Source organism: Lissotriton vulgaris, chromosome 3_1 (genome assembly GCF_964263255.1).
Source record: "Lissotriton vulgaris chromosome 3_1, aLisVul1.2, whole genome shotgun sequence".
NCBI classification, from domain to species: domain Eukaryota; kingdom Metazoa; phylum Chordata; class Amphibia; order Caudata; family Salamandridae; genus Lissotriton; species Lissotriton vulgaris.
Window position 1 is genome coordinate 36,312,706 of NC_141689.1, and position 14,064 is coordinate 36,326,769.

Below are 14,064 nucleotides of genomic sequence, written 5' to 3' on the forward strand. Positions count from 1 at the left end.
CAGGGCTCTCGTCAGGAGTACACTGCAGATTGTACCACACACTGCCCCTGTCAGTGCTGCCAATGATTTTAACAACACAACTACTAGCCACCAGACTCCTACAGTGTGGCAATTCCAGGCCCCCCTAAAGCTATAAGATTGGCTGCAGGTAATAGTATTTTTTTATGTATATTGAATTATTAATTGCTTGTTGTGATCATCTCTAAATTAGCCAGACAGCGCCCTTTGTGGCAGACTGTCACAAGCGCTGATGTTGACAATTAAGTGCTGGGGCCCAGCACCGGAAAGCACCGGCTCCAATTAAGCACTGCCTTGTGTAGGTATTGAATGCATGTGTTTATTTAGGAAGCTACCTCTGTTCACTGGGCTGCACTTTGCCCACCGCCCCCTCCACCTTCCTGGATAAAAGTTCACCAATGAGCACTGGTGCTGGTCAATGGTGTTTCTACCTCTCGCACCATATGTTCTTGCAGCTGAAAGTACTTTAAATAAAAGTACGTAGAGCCTTCAGAACCTGTGCCAGGGGCATAACAAACACCCCCTCCTTTGCTGGAAGCCAATTACCTAATATAGTGCCAGCCCTGCAGCCTGTTGCCCTTTACTCCTTCCACCTTTCTGGATGTAAAGCTGCTCCCCCCCTGACATGATGATGTGTCAGCTCAAAAAGTGAGGAAGGGATATTTACTGAGAAGTCAAGAACATGGGGTGAGGTCCAAATCGTTGACTTTTTTTGTGACACATTTTCAAATTAAAATAGTTCAGATTGTAGTACGAACAATATGACATACTGAGATATATACTGATTCTTTTATATCTAATACTGGTGCTGTAACTGCACATTTGTCCAACCCTTTATCTGTTCAGCATCTTCAATCCATGAATCATAACTAATGGCTGCTGACTTTATTAAAGTGGATGATAACGTTATTGTGAATGGTGATGAGACTGGAATTAATTCCATAACAAAAGCATCCTTAAAAGTGAACAAGGCTCAAAAGATGAACAGCTCGGTGTAAGCGGAAAGAGGTGCTCAGGCTACTTTGACCCTTTTGCATCATGATTACACATTTCAGGATGAACCCCAGCATATTTTTCACCCTAGATTGTTATTTCAGGCTGAGAAGACTCAGCAGCCTCAAAACTGTCAGGCCACTTTATTCCATTGCTTTTTAGAAGAACTGGAAGCCCTATTTCCTCGAACAAAAGGATGTTTGTTGTCATTATTGGACATAGTTGCCAGTTAAATGCAACCCCAGGGCCACACAAAGAACAGGAATTAGTTGCTTGTTTGTCTTCTTAAATTGGGGTATGTCTATCAACACTAGAATTGTTGACAAAGTAATCTAAGCCAACATGATTGGGCGGGTGGGGTTAATGAGTGTGGTACTTCCAACCATATTTATTATAAACGAGATTGGTTTGATTCAGTTGAGTTTCAACTGCAGCCATGGTTTCATGGATCCCGATTCACAGAACTAACTTAAGACAAAATCCTAAACTTACTTCCATTTTGATATTCATAGAAGGCACCTACTCATTTTGGTATTCACAGAAGGCACTTACTCATTTTGGTATTCACAGAAGGCACTTACTCATTTTGGTATTCACAGAAGTTAGGAGTCCTAACTTTAGGACTCCTAAATGCCTTCTGTGAATACCGAAAGTCTTAAAGTTAGGATTTTTCTCAATTTAGTAGGAGTAAAGTTAAGACTCCTAACATTAGGACTCCTAAATGCCTTCTGTGAATACCGAAAGTCTTAAAATTAGGATTTTTCTAAAATTAGTAGTAGTAAAGTTAAGACTCCTAACTTTCGGACTCCTAAATACCTTCTGTGAATACCAAAAGTCTTAAAGTTAGGATTTGTCTCAGTTTACGAGTATTAAAGTTAGGAATCCTAACTTTAGGACTCCTAAACTGAGAAAAATCCTAACTTTAAGACTTTCGGTATTCAAACAAGGCATTTAGGAGTCCTAAAGTTAGGATTCCTAACTTCTATGAATACCGAAATGAATAAGTGCATTCTGTGAATACCAAAATGAGTAAGTGCATTCTGTGAATACCAAAATGGTAGTAAGTTTAGGAATTTGTCTTAAGTTAGTTCTGTGAATCAGGCCCTTAGTCATCAAACAGAATCAAGGATGTGAGAATTATTGTCAACATATGGGTGATTGAGACGATGTGACCTTCCAGAATGGACTTTCAGTAAACGTACACCTATTACTACTTCTATGTGATTGTCATGCAAAATTAGCCTCAAAGAGTTACTATGTATGCAATTTGATGTACTTTAATTAATTATTAATCATTAATTGATTTTGACCTGGATTGGCAATGCATTACTACACTAGGGTAGAAGAAAGCATATCTAGCAGGAAACAGATCCATGTGAAAAAGTGGTATAGCCTAAATGATGCATAAAGTATGGAGTTAAACAATCTTTAGAGACATATAAATTGTGTTCATCGGGATGATTATTAAAATGTGACTGATAGATTGATTCCATTATACATCGCATTAATACTTATGTAAAATGTGTTTCTTCAGACCATTAGCAAGATGTGAATACATAGATAAGTGATACAAAGAGAAATAATCCAATGTAAAGAAATGGATTGAGATCGGATACTTAGATGGTCAGAGAAGTGCACACGAATCTGCCCACAGGCGAGAGAAATTATCATTTGGTTGAAACAGTAATCTCAAGCCAAATTGTAGAGTAGAGAGAATCTCACCCTTGCTAGAAGTGATTGTGAGGCTTTCTGGTTAACGTTTGGACTTCTAACTGGTGCTTATATGGAAAAATCAACCTTGCTGCTGAAATTGAGGGGCTGCTGAGTATGGTGACATCATGTCATGTATTTGATACTTTACCTATAGTACAAATAGAGCTACAAATCTCTTCCTTCAGGTCCTTAGGCAGCTAATAAAGAATTCAAAAATTCTGGAGCCCGAGGTCTTGATGAAGTATCCATGTCTGTATCAACGGACGCTCCGCTTGAACGGGCTAATTTTCTATATACTGTCTTGTTCTAAGTCATTTTATCTTCCCAGCTCATACAAAAAAGCTTACTATTGCTGTTAAATTCAATCTCAATCTATGATCCTGGCAATTATGGATTTATCACCTTGTTAGATTATTCTGGAGAAATATTTGCCAAACACTTGCTTAATCAATTAGAAGATTTAGCTGACTGAAAGTAATTGAATTCTTCAAGCGAAGTTGTGGTTTTGTTGTTCCTGATCTCCGCATGAGAACTATCACTTCAGACCGTGTTGTATCAACGTGTAATCCCGAAGTACTATGCACTCTACAGGGTTTTTCACAGATCTGGCTTCTGCCTTTGGTAGAGTGGGTTGATCCATCTTTAGGGATCCATTGCAGGCTCTTAGGTAGTTCCTAATTGTTTACTTCAATTGATAATCCAGCTGCCCGAAAGCACCGAAGTCTGCTTTCTATTGTCTCATGATCCTACATATTCCCAAATAATTCAAGTTAATTATGGGGAAAAGAAGCCCCTCTTTTATTTTCATAGTACTATTCTGAAATACCCCAAGCTTATGCAACTCTTTATTCACCGCCCAAAGTCTTGGATGTGAGACCATTTAACTTTGTGCTAAACGCGGTCTCTAAAATCCTATTAGACCTAACAGCGATTGGATTCAAAGGAAATTGGAATGTTCAAGGATCATATGGATAGAATAAAACTCTCTATTAATATCACAAAGAGTCAAGCGTCAGTACTTTCAAGAAGCAACATTTTGGAAATAAATGAGAATGGGGAATGAGGAATTTAAACATGTAAAGTTATTTGGGACTTCATTTCTCCACCAATTTATTGAAGATTCTTAACAGCACAAATATCTCAGGAGGTTTGAAGATGGAAAAGAGCTTTTCAACTTTTTCGTAAGTATGGTCAAACAGAACACTCGGGCAGTACAGATAACATATAAAGATAAAGTACCAGGCATTGTAATGTATGGATTAGGGTACCTATCATATGGACTCTTTAGGTGTTTAAATTTCATAGAAGGGATTCTTTGTTACAGCGGTGTACCCATGCTGCGTGGTGCGGTCATTGAGCTGTCAGGCTTCAACTGGGATCAGCCACTATTTAAAGATATTGGTCAGAGATGGCAGATGGTTTCTAAAATCGACTGCTAATGGTTTACATAATATATTGAAAGAATTGACGCTAACCAAAGACAGCAACTGCTCTTAGACACTTCTCTACCTCAATTGTCCAGACACTTGTTGAAATGGGTAGGCAACTGTTTGTTGCAGCTGGTGTAGCCCTGGAGTTTGTAATAGACAAACCATGTGTGACTTTTCATTGATAAGGTGGGTGCATGCAATGGTGAAAGATAGTTGGTAATGTCGGAGTTCAGGTATCTTTGTGGTATGCACAGTGGATTCTGGCAGAGCTGCTCAAGGCGTCCACTCTCCTGATAGGCTATAATGAAAGATGCATGATGTACATGTATGTTGGTGTAGCTGAAGCCAGTGACATGATTTATGCATAATTCAATGAAAAACGTATGGTAGAGTGCCACGTGCAAGCTTTATTAGTTTCTTTGAGTGTTGTTTTAAATGTGAGATCGAACTTATACAAAGTTTTTTCCATTGCAGTATTTCTTTCCTTGTATTTAAACGCCTTCCCTCTCTCACTTCCCCCAGTTTCACATCACCAGTGAGAACAAGGAGAACGAAGGGACCTGCGTTGGGGTTTCCCGGTGGCCCATCAGTGACGTCAATCACCGCACCAGCCCGGACATGTGGTTGTACCGGGCCTATAGTGGGCATCTGTACCATGGCGGCGAGCTGAGCAAGGTTCTGGTGTCCTACAGCCAGGGGGACTGCATCACCTGTGTACTAGACATGGAGGCACGCACCCTCTCCTTCGCCAAGAACGAGGAGGTACGGGAGGCACGCGGAGGTACTCGTGAGGATCCGCGAGGTGGGCGAGGGATAGGAGGCGGGACAATGAAGGAGGGGCTGTGAAACGAGGTATTTGTGAGGGTCCCTGTGATGGGCGAGGGATGGGAGGCAGGAAGATGAAGAAGGGGCTGTAAAACGAGGTACTCATGAGGACCCCGGGTTGTGCGAGGGATAGGAGGCGGAAAGTTGAAGAAGGATCTGTGAAATGAGGTACTCATGAGGGTCCCCGAGATGGGCAAGGGATGGGAGGAGGGACGATGAAGAAGGAGCTGTGAAACGATGTACTCGTGAGGACTCCGAGATGGGCGAGGAATAGGAGGCGGGACGATGAAGAAGGGCAGTGAAACGAGGTATTCGCTAGGCTACCCAAGATGGGCGAGGGATAGGAGGCGGGAAGTTGAAGAAGGATCTGTGAAATGAGGTACTCGTGAGGGTCCCCGAGATGGGCGAGGGATGGGAGGCAAGAAGAAGAAGAGGCTATTAAACAAGGTACTCATGAGGTCCCCGTGATGGGCGAGGGATGGGAGGAGGGATGATGAAGAAGGGGCTGTGAAACGAGGTACTCATGAGGGTCCCTGAGATGGGCAAGGGATGGGACGATGAAGAAGGGGCTGTGAAGCAAGGTACTCATGAGGGTCCCCGAGGTGGGCGAGGGATGGGAGGTGAGACGATGAATAAGGGGCAGTGAAACGAGGTACTCGTGAGGACCCCGAGATGGGCGAGGGATGGGAGGCAGGAAGATGAAGAAGCGGCTGTGAAACAAGGTATTCGTGAGGGTCCCCAAGATGGGTGAAGCATTGGAGGCGGGACGATGAAGAAGGGGCTGTTAAACGAGGTACTCATGAGGGTCCCCAAGGTGGGCGAGTGATGGGAGGAGGGATGATGAAGAAGGGGCTGTGAAACGAGGTAGTCATGAGGGTCCCTGAAATGGGCGAGGGATAGGAGGCAGGAAGATGAAGAAGGGGCAGGGAAACGAGGTACTCGTGAGGACCCCGAGATGGGCGAGGGATGGGAGGCGAGAAGAAGAAGAAGAGGTTATTAAACAAGGTACTCGTGAGGGTCCCTGTGATGGGCGAGGGATAGGAGGTGGGATGATGAAGAAGGGGCTCTTAAACGAGGTACTCATGAGGGTCCCCGAGATGGGCGAAGGATGGGAAGCTGGATGATGAAGAAGGGGCTGTGAAACGAGGTACTCATGAGGGTTCCCGAGATGGACAAGGGATGGGAGACGGGACGATGAAGAAGGGGCTGTGAAATGAGGTACTCATGAGGGTCCCCGAGATGGACAAGGGATGGGAGACGGGACGATGAAGAAGGGGCTGTGAAATGAGGTACTCATGAGGGTCCCCGAGATGGACAAGGGATGGGAGACGGGACGATGAAGAAGGATCTGTGAAATGAGGTCCTCATGAGGGTCCCCGAGATGGACAAGGGATGGGAGACGGGACGATGAAGAAGGGGCTGTGAAATGAGGTACTCATGAGGGTCACCGAGGTGGGCAAGGGATGGGAGACGGGACGATGAAGAAGGGGCTGTGAAACTGATACCATTCTACACAAGGGGTGAAGGGGGAAGAAAGGACCGTAGGGCAGCCCCCCACTCAATCGTCTTACACCAAAGAGCCCTACTGTGTCCACTAGCATCAAAAAATTGACTCCTTAGGACATCAGGGTTTGCAAATAATCAATACCCCTATTATAATTTTAATGATTCAAGTCCTAAGGTCAGAATGCTTAACCCAATACGGAATGCACAGGTCACCTCACATACAAGGTGCACAGACAAAATATCGACTCCAAAATATCGAATGGACAAAATATCGAGTTAAAAATATCGACAACAATAAAATTTCGATAACAAAAATATCGTTGGTCAAAATATCGAATAAAATAATGATAAAAAAATATTGAGTACAAAAATATCGACTCAAAAAAATTGACTAGACAAAATATCTATAAATAGTCAAAGTAAAAAATATCGATAATATGTGGAAAAAAGGTTAATTTTTTTTTTATTAATAGTAATATAAATTGTAGTTAATGTTTAGGAGCGAGATGTTGGGTTAATAGGGGATAAGGGTGGGGAGTAATTTAATAATAATTAATTAATTAATATATGTTTGTAAATATTTTTAATTAATAATTAATTGGTAATTAATTAATATTAATTAGTTAAATAATTAATATAATTTTGTACATATTTTTAATTAGTAATTAATTGGTAATTAAATAATATTAATTAGTTAATTACATTAATTAGAGTAATTTATTTATATATATAATTTTTAGTTATTGTTAATTAATTAATTGGGAAAAAATAATATTAATTATTAAATTAAATTAATTACAGCTAATGTGCTAATATATTTACTTTATTGTTATTGTTAATTAATAATTAATTGGTAATTAAATAATATTAATTAATTTTGGGTAAAGGAGTATTTTTAGGGTTCAGGGTCAGTTTTGGGTTTTTGGGTAAAGGGGTATTTTTAGGGTTCAGGGTCAGTTTTCAGTTTTTGGGTAAAGGGGTATTTTTAGGGTTCAGGGTCAGTTTTCAGTTTTTGGGTAAAGGGGTATTTTTAGGGTTCTGGGTCAGTTTTCAGTTTTTGGGTAAAGGGGTATTTTTAGGGTTCAGGGTCAGTTTTCAGTTTTTGGGTAAAGGGGTATTTTTAGGGTTCAGGGTCAGTTTTCAGTTTTTGGGTCAGTTTTCAGTTTTTGGGTAAAGGGGTATTTTTAGGGTTCAGGGTCAGTTTTTAGTTTTTGGGTAAAGGGGTATTTTTAGGGTTCAGGGTCAGTTTTCAGTTCTTGGGTAAAGGGGTATTTTTTGGGTTCAGGGTCAGTTTTCAGTTTTTGGGTAAAGGGGTATTTTTAGGGTTCAGGGTCAGTTTCCAGTTGTTGGGTAAAGGAGTATTTTTTGGGTTCAGGGTCAGTTTTCCCTACTGTTGTACCCACTGGAGTGGGAATAGTAATTTTAACCCCTACGCTATCCAACGCTTTCCCTACGCTTGCACTCTTTGGGGTGGGAATAGTATTTTTTACACTTCTGGTATCGTAAGGTAATATAATAGTATCTTATTTAATTATAGTATGTTACTATATATATATGTTTTAACAAATAAGATTGTAAAAAAATATTTTTATTATTTTCATTTATTATTTAATCATTATAAGTTAATTTAAGTATTTTTAAGTATATTTTAGTAATTAAATTTGAATATTAATTTAATTTAACACTGTTTTTAATAAAGTCGATATTTTTTACAACTATATTATTGTAAACGATATTTTGTACTCGATATTTTTGTACTTACCTGTTTGTAGATACAAACTCAATATTTTGACTGTCGATATTTTGTCCACGATATTTTTGCAAGTCAATATTTTGACCCTCGATATTATTTCAGTGATCCCACATACAATACACAAAGTAAAAAATGTGAGAAAACAGAGAGGGTGCCTCGCAGACGTAACACCCGAGGGGGTTCCCAGCTAGTGATTGCCGGTATACCCACTTCTCATCATAGGCAACCCTCTCTGTGTGTGTGAAGAATAGACAAACCACAGTAAAGAATATCAAAGTGGTGTGTGAGAATAAAGTTAACACAAGACAGACAGTGTACATAAATAAATCCTGATATGTGAATTTAGGTGTTTGAATTCACCATCCAACCCCAACAGAAAACTGATGCAAGATGTTTATGAATTCAGTGCAGCACACAGCATTGTATGGAATAACCCAAGATGGCCGCTCTGATTTTGATGCAAGACATTCTTATGCTAGAAATCAACTATTCAATTGTAAGACTGGAAATGTAATTCAATATAATGGTGGCCTGGATTCTTGACAGAGACTGACGGATTCCCTCTATAAATATCAGAATAGGTGTGTGATCTGCGGAAGCTCATTCTATATTTTTCCCGGCCAGATCACCTACTTTAGAAACTTCTTCTTTGCCTGTTTTTTCTGCCTGTGTAGTAGGCAATCAGGGCAACAGGCTTTCCCCGTTCACTTTAGTTAAACATGTGCATTAGAATAAATGTAATGAATGAATTGTTATACATCTTAATTTGGGGAATGCTGTTTTAACAAAGAATCCCTAAGAAGTCTCAAGAAAATAAGGTATGCTTCAACCATAATTAGAAGCAGAGCAACCTCCTTTTGCCTTAAACATAGCCTCATCTGTTAGCTTTTGAAAGTGGAAAACACAATATTTTTTATATCCTTATTATATATCCTTATTAGCAAATGCAACAAAATAAAGCAAGTTCAGTTTGCTCCAGTAGTTTCCCTGGTGTAAAGGTTTTTACATGATATAATCTGTTGCAAACACTGTTGTAATCCACTCCTTTGAAAACAGTGAAACTGTGAAAAAGTGCATCTGCCCAGTTTGTGCACCACTGGAAGGTTTAGGTAAAGTAATATTGTGCAGGTTCCAGGCATTCTTTAATAGTGCAACCTTAGTGTACATGAAAAGGTGCATAATGATGAATATGACATATGGTAGGTGAAAACAATTTTGTGGGTTGGGGTGTGTACATGATCCTCCAGTGTCTCTTCTTATTTACCTATACTCTTTTCTGGCACTCACTGTTTCTCTTTCTCCCCCTCTCTTTTCTGGCACTCACTGTTTCTCTTTCTCCCCCCTCTCTTTTCTGGCACTCACTGTTTCTCTTTCTCCCCCCTCTCTTTTCTGGCACTCACTGTTTCTCTTTCTCCCCCCTCTCTTTTCTGGCACTCACTGTTTCTCTTGTTTCCCCCTCTCTTTTTTCTGGCACTCACTGTTTCTCTTTCTCCCCCCTCTTTTTTCTGGCACTGTGTCCAGGAGCTGAAGCTTGCGTTCGAGGAGCTAGACGCTGCCGAGCTGTACCCTTGCGTCATGTTCTATGGCAGCAAACCAGGAGAAAAGGTAAGAGGGAACTGGAAGGCACTGAAGATGGAAAAGGGATGCATTCCAGGTGACAGGAGCAGAGAGGCGATTGAAATGGATGAATGAAGGAATGATCGCATGGTGGTAAGTCTCCATCACCTCGTGGTGGCTGCTACTGGAGTAACACACTAGTAATCAGCTGGAGCGGTGTCTCTCTGGGAAGTTCAGAGACACTGGTGGAGACACCAGGTAAGTCAGGGCACAGTTTTATTAACATAGCTAGGTCTGCATACTTTCTATTTATTAGTCTTCTCATAGTCTGCAGAGTTTCATCCTGAAACATAGTTATTGCCAACTGGGTGCTGGTTATCATAAGGATCATTTGACCAGTAATTGTTTCCATAGCGGTCTGGTATTATTTATCATTGTGGCAGGACTGACCCTGCCCCTTATAATGTATTGAGTGTGATGTTAGAAGATGTCCCTAAGAAGCCCTGTTGTTTGTGCTACAAATTATCATGGAAAAAATATTGACTACCAAAATATAGTCAAGCGAAGTATATGTTGTAGGGCATGGTGTTAGTTTTTTTCGGCCATTCTCGTCCGTATTCTCCACTTCCGGGTGATCTAGTTTTGCTGCATTTCCCCTCTTTAACCCGATGTGCAAGTGGACGCAGAGCCAATGTGCGCAGTGGGCGCTGAAGGCGCGCATAAGGCAAGCACGTCTGCGCCTGTCCGCGCCCGGCCAGGACCAGAAACCCTTGTCGCTTGCAGTCGGCTTTTAGATGCTATTCCTCTCTAATGTTGCGTAATCTTCGACCTTCTCTTAACGCGCCCGGTAGGGTCTTTACTACTGATTCACCCCTCTTACAGTGCTCCTGTTGCCATTTAAAGTGCAACTTTCCGCTGGTGGCCGTGCATGACCTCCAGGCTGGGAGTGGGGCTCCCTGTCCTTCTCCGCCAAACAGTAAATTTCGCAGTTTCAGCTTAAATTGATGTTCCCTGCCATAACATCAGATCCATTTTTTATCTTTCTCCCCACCATAGATCCTGATGGAGTCTTTTTAACTGAAACTTGACTCCACAATGGCTCCCTACCTGATGTCATATTGGCCCTCCCTAATATTTTTTCCTTGTTAGGAATTAATAGACCCCTTAAAGTTAAGGGTGGTATCACCATGATGTGGTCCTTCAAATCCCAAACTGTGTTTTTTTTCTTTTCCTTTTACCCATAAGTTTACCTTTTCAGGTGCCCTTATTTATCGCCCTCCTGGTGCAAAGCCTTTTGTGACCTACTGGCTCCCCAGATTCTTCGAGCATGTAATCTCAACCTCCACCTGGAGAACCCCGAGGATAAATCAGCATCCGCATTCATAGGGGACATGAATATTTTCTATCTCTCATTGTAAAATGACTTCCCACTCACATCGGGTCACCTTCTGGATCCTATTTTTTCTAATCTTGCTACTTTATCTGTTGCACCACCTGGCCAGCTTTGCCTGACTGATCATTTTGCAGTTCCTTTCATCAAGCTTCCTTCTACCTCTTCTACTAGGCCGACCTCACTGCCTAAAACTAGGAACTGGTCCAAACTTAATTTGTTGATACATAACAAAGTGCTTCTAGACAGCATTCCTCCTCTTGATACATCACCTGATCAAGATCAGCTTTCTGTGCACAAATGGCGTACAGCGGCCATCGATTCTGCGCTACCTCTCTCAGTGAAGCCACGGCTCAGAACTCATCCTCCTGCCCCCTGGTTAGCTGATTCTCTTAAAGTACAGAAGAAACGCTCAAAGCCCTAGAAACACAATGGAACAGGCATTACTTGGCTAATGCTAAGTTGGAGTATTTGGGAGCATTAAAGAGCTTTCACGATCTTTGCTGATTGGCTCGCACAGCTTTCTTTTTTGAGAAGATTTCTATCTCCCAAAACTGTCAGAAAACTTTATTTAAAGTTGTCACTAAACTCTCAGCTGCAAGTGCGTTTTTGTCTCTGACTTTCCCAACCTCAATGCGATGAGCAAGCACCGTTCTTTTACAATAAAGTCAAGTGCGTCCATGACCAACCTGCTGTGGATGCTTCCCAACAAGGGGATCGAATGTTTCCTGTCAACGCAACTGTAGGGCCCCCTGCATTTTTCCTTTAGATTTGCTTTCCTTGAAGCTGCTGTTGAGTTTTATTAAGTCTCGTTCACCTCTTGAGCCTCTCACCCTTCTAAACTTAGTCTCTTGAATAAGGCAGCCATTTCTGTGAGTCTTAACCTTCTCAATACTTCTCTAATGACCGGCGTGGTACCTCAGAGGTGGAAACATGCCCTTGTCCTTCCTCTACTAAAAAAGGAAGGTCTTGATCCTCTCTGTTGGTATAATTTTTGCACTATTTCTCTCTTGCCTGTGTTTTCAAAAAATCTGGAACAACATTTTAATACTCAACTCTCTTCTTTTGTTACAACTCGTAATTTGCTGCACCCCTCACAGTCTGGCTTTAGACCTGGTCATAGTCCCGAGTCTGCTCTTCTTGGGGTCACTGAGCACCTTGACTGTGGAAGTACTTTCGCCCTCATTCTGCTGGGTTTGAGTGCGGCTTTTGATACAGTGTCACATTCCATTTTGATAGACCGTCTTGAAGCCTCTGGCATTGGGAGTTTGGCTCTGAGGTGGTTGATGTCTTTTTAAAAGGACCGTACCTTTCAGGTCTTCTCGAACAAAGTGAGATCTAACACTCTAGCTCTAACCTCTGGAGTGCCTCGGGGTTCTATTTTGAGCCCTTTGCTTTTTAATATATATGTTCGCTCTTTGGCTGACATTGCTGAGAAGTCAGGACTGACTATCTTTTCATATGCCGATGATACCCAGATTATCTTTTTCCTCTCCACCACCCAGCACCCAGATCCTTCCCTGCTTCAGCTTGGCCTGAGGAATGTTTTCTCGTGGCTGACCAGTAACGCTCCGAAGCTAAACGTCAATAAAACTGAGGTGCTTGTTCTGTGTAATAACCCTGAGCTTTGGAGAATTAAACACTGGTCTGATACTCTAGGCCCTGTGCCTGCCTCTGTCCCAAAAGTCAAAATCCTGGGTTTTATTATTGATAGAAATCTTTCCCTTAAAACTCAGGTGTCCAGGGTTAGGGTATCCTGCTTTGCTGTTCTTTAGATGGATTTGGCTAATTCCATCGGCACCTCGAAGAACGGTTCTGCAGGCTCTGGTGATATCCGGGCTGGACTACGGAAATGTGTTGTTGCACATAAAGCCACAGTACATCGGTTGCAGGTCATTCAAAATGCAGCCGCTCGTCTTTTTTTCCATCTGCCTAGATGCGCCTCTGCGTCTCCTCTGCTCCACCAACTCCATTGGCTTAAAGTCAATAAGCAAATTGAGTTCAAGACTCTTTGTTACATGTTTCGTGCCAAATGTGGCCTTGCCCCCTCCTATATTCAAAGATTGGTAACACCTTATATGCCGGCTCGACAGTTGAGATCCTCCAGCCTCACACTGTTTTCAAATCCCAGGTTTCGACTTGTCCGTATGAGGGGTCGCTCTTTTTCTTACCTGGGCCCCAAGCTCTGGAATCCCCTCCCAATTGACCTTAGGAATTGTCATTCTCTTCTAGCTTTCCGTAAGCGTTTAAAAACTCTGATGTACAGCTACCTGGTTTGATTATTTTTCTTTCCTATTTGCACCTGTTGCCTAAGTTACCTTGCCTCCACATGTTCCTGCACCAGGAAACCATGTTGGGTAGATGCACACTTTTAAATGCATAAATAATAATAAATATGGGTTAGCATAGTTTTACTAAACTCCTCACATATGAACCTTGATGATATATATTTTTTCAACCTACGTAAATGTGGAGCTCAAAATAGAATATTTAGATTTACCTCTATGTACGTGCCTTGCTAATATTGTGGTAGTCTGCATTTTGGATTCAGTATTTGTGTCGACAATGTTCTGACTCCCAACTGGCCTTGCAGATGTTGAGAAAGCACAACCTGAGAGAGAATTGGCCCATAACACTCTTCTATCTTTGTGGGATATATCTCACCATGTATTTCTACACCCACAGACTTAGGGACTGATTCTGGTCACAGCAATTGTAGGAAGCTGGCTCTCTGTATACTATACCAAAATGAAGTTGTTTGTTTGTTGTTGTTTTGTTTTGGAGTTTTAAATAGCCCAAACTTGACCCAAAACTATCAAAGCGAGTTACCTGAGAACCAGTTGCATTTCAAACAGACACATTTATTTTGTTAGGCACTG

At 41.6% G+C, this 14,064-nt stretch overlaps 1 protein-coding gene across 1 annotated transcript in view; it reads left to right on the top strand.

Moving 5' to 3' along the window:
- The window catches only part of LOC147725878 (putative E3 ubiquitin-protein ligase HERC1), a 1,064,842-nt gene that overhangs the window by 424,105 nt on the left and 626,673 nt on the right, over positions 1-14,064 (top strand). The window contains exons 30-31 of the mRNA XM_086963380.1: positions 4,677-4,916; positions 9,760-9,843. Of these exons, the coding sequence (XP_086819506.1) occupies positions 4,677-4,916; positions 9,760-9,843 (324 nt within the window). The remainder of the gene's footprint in view (positions 1-4,676; positions 4,917-9,759; positions 9,844-14,064) is intronic.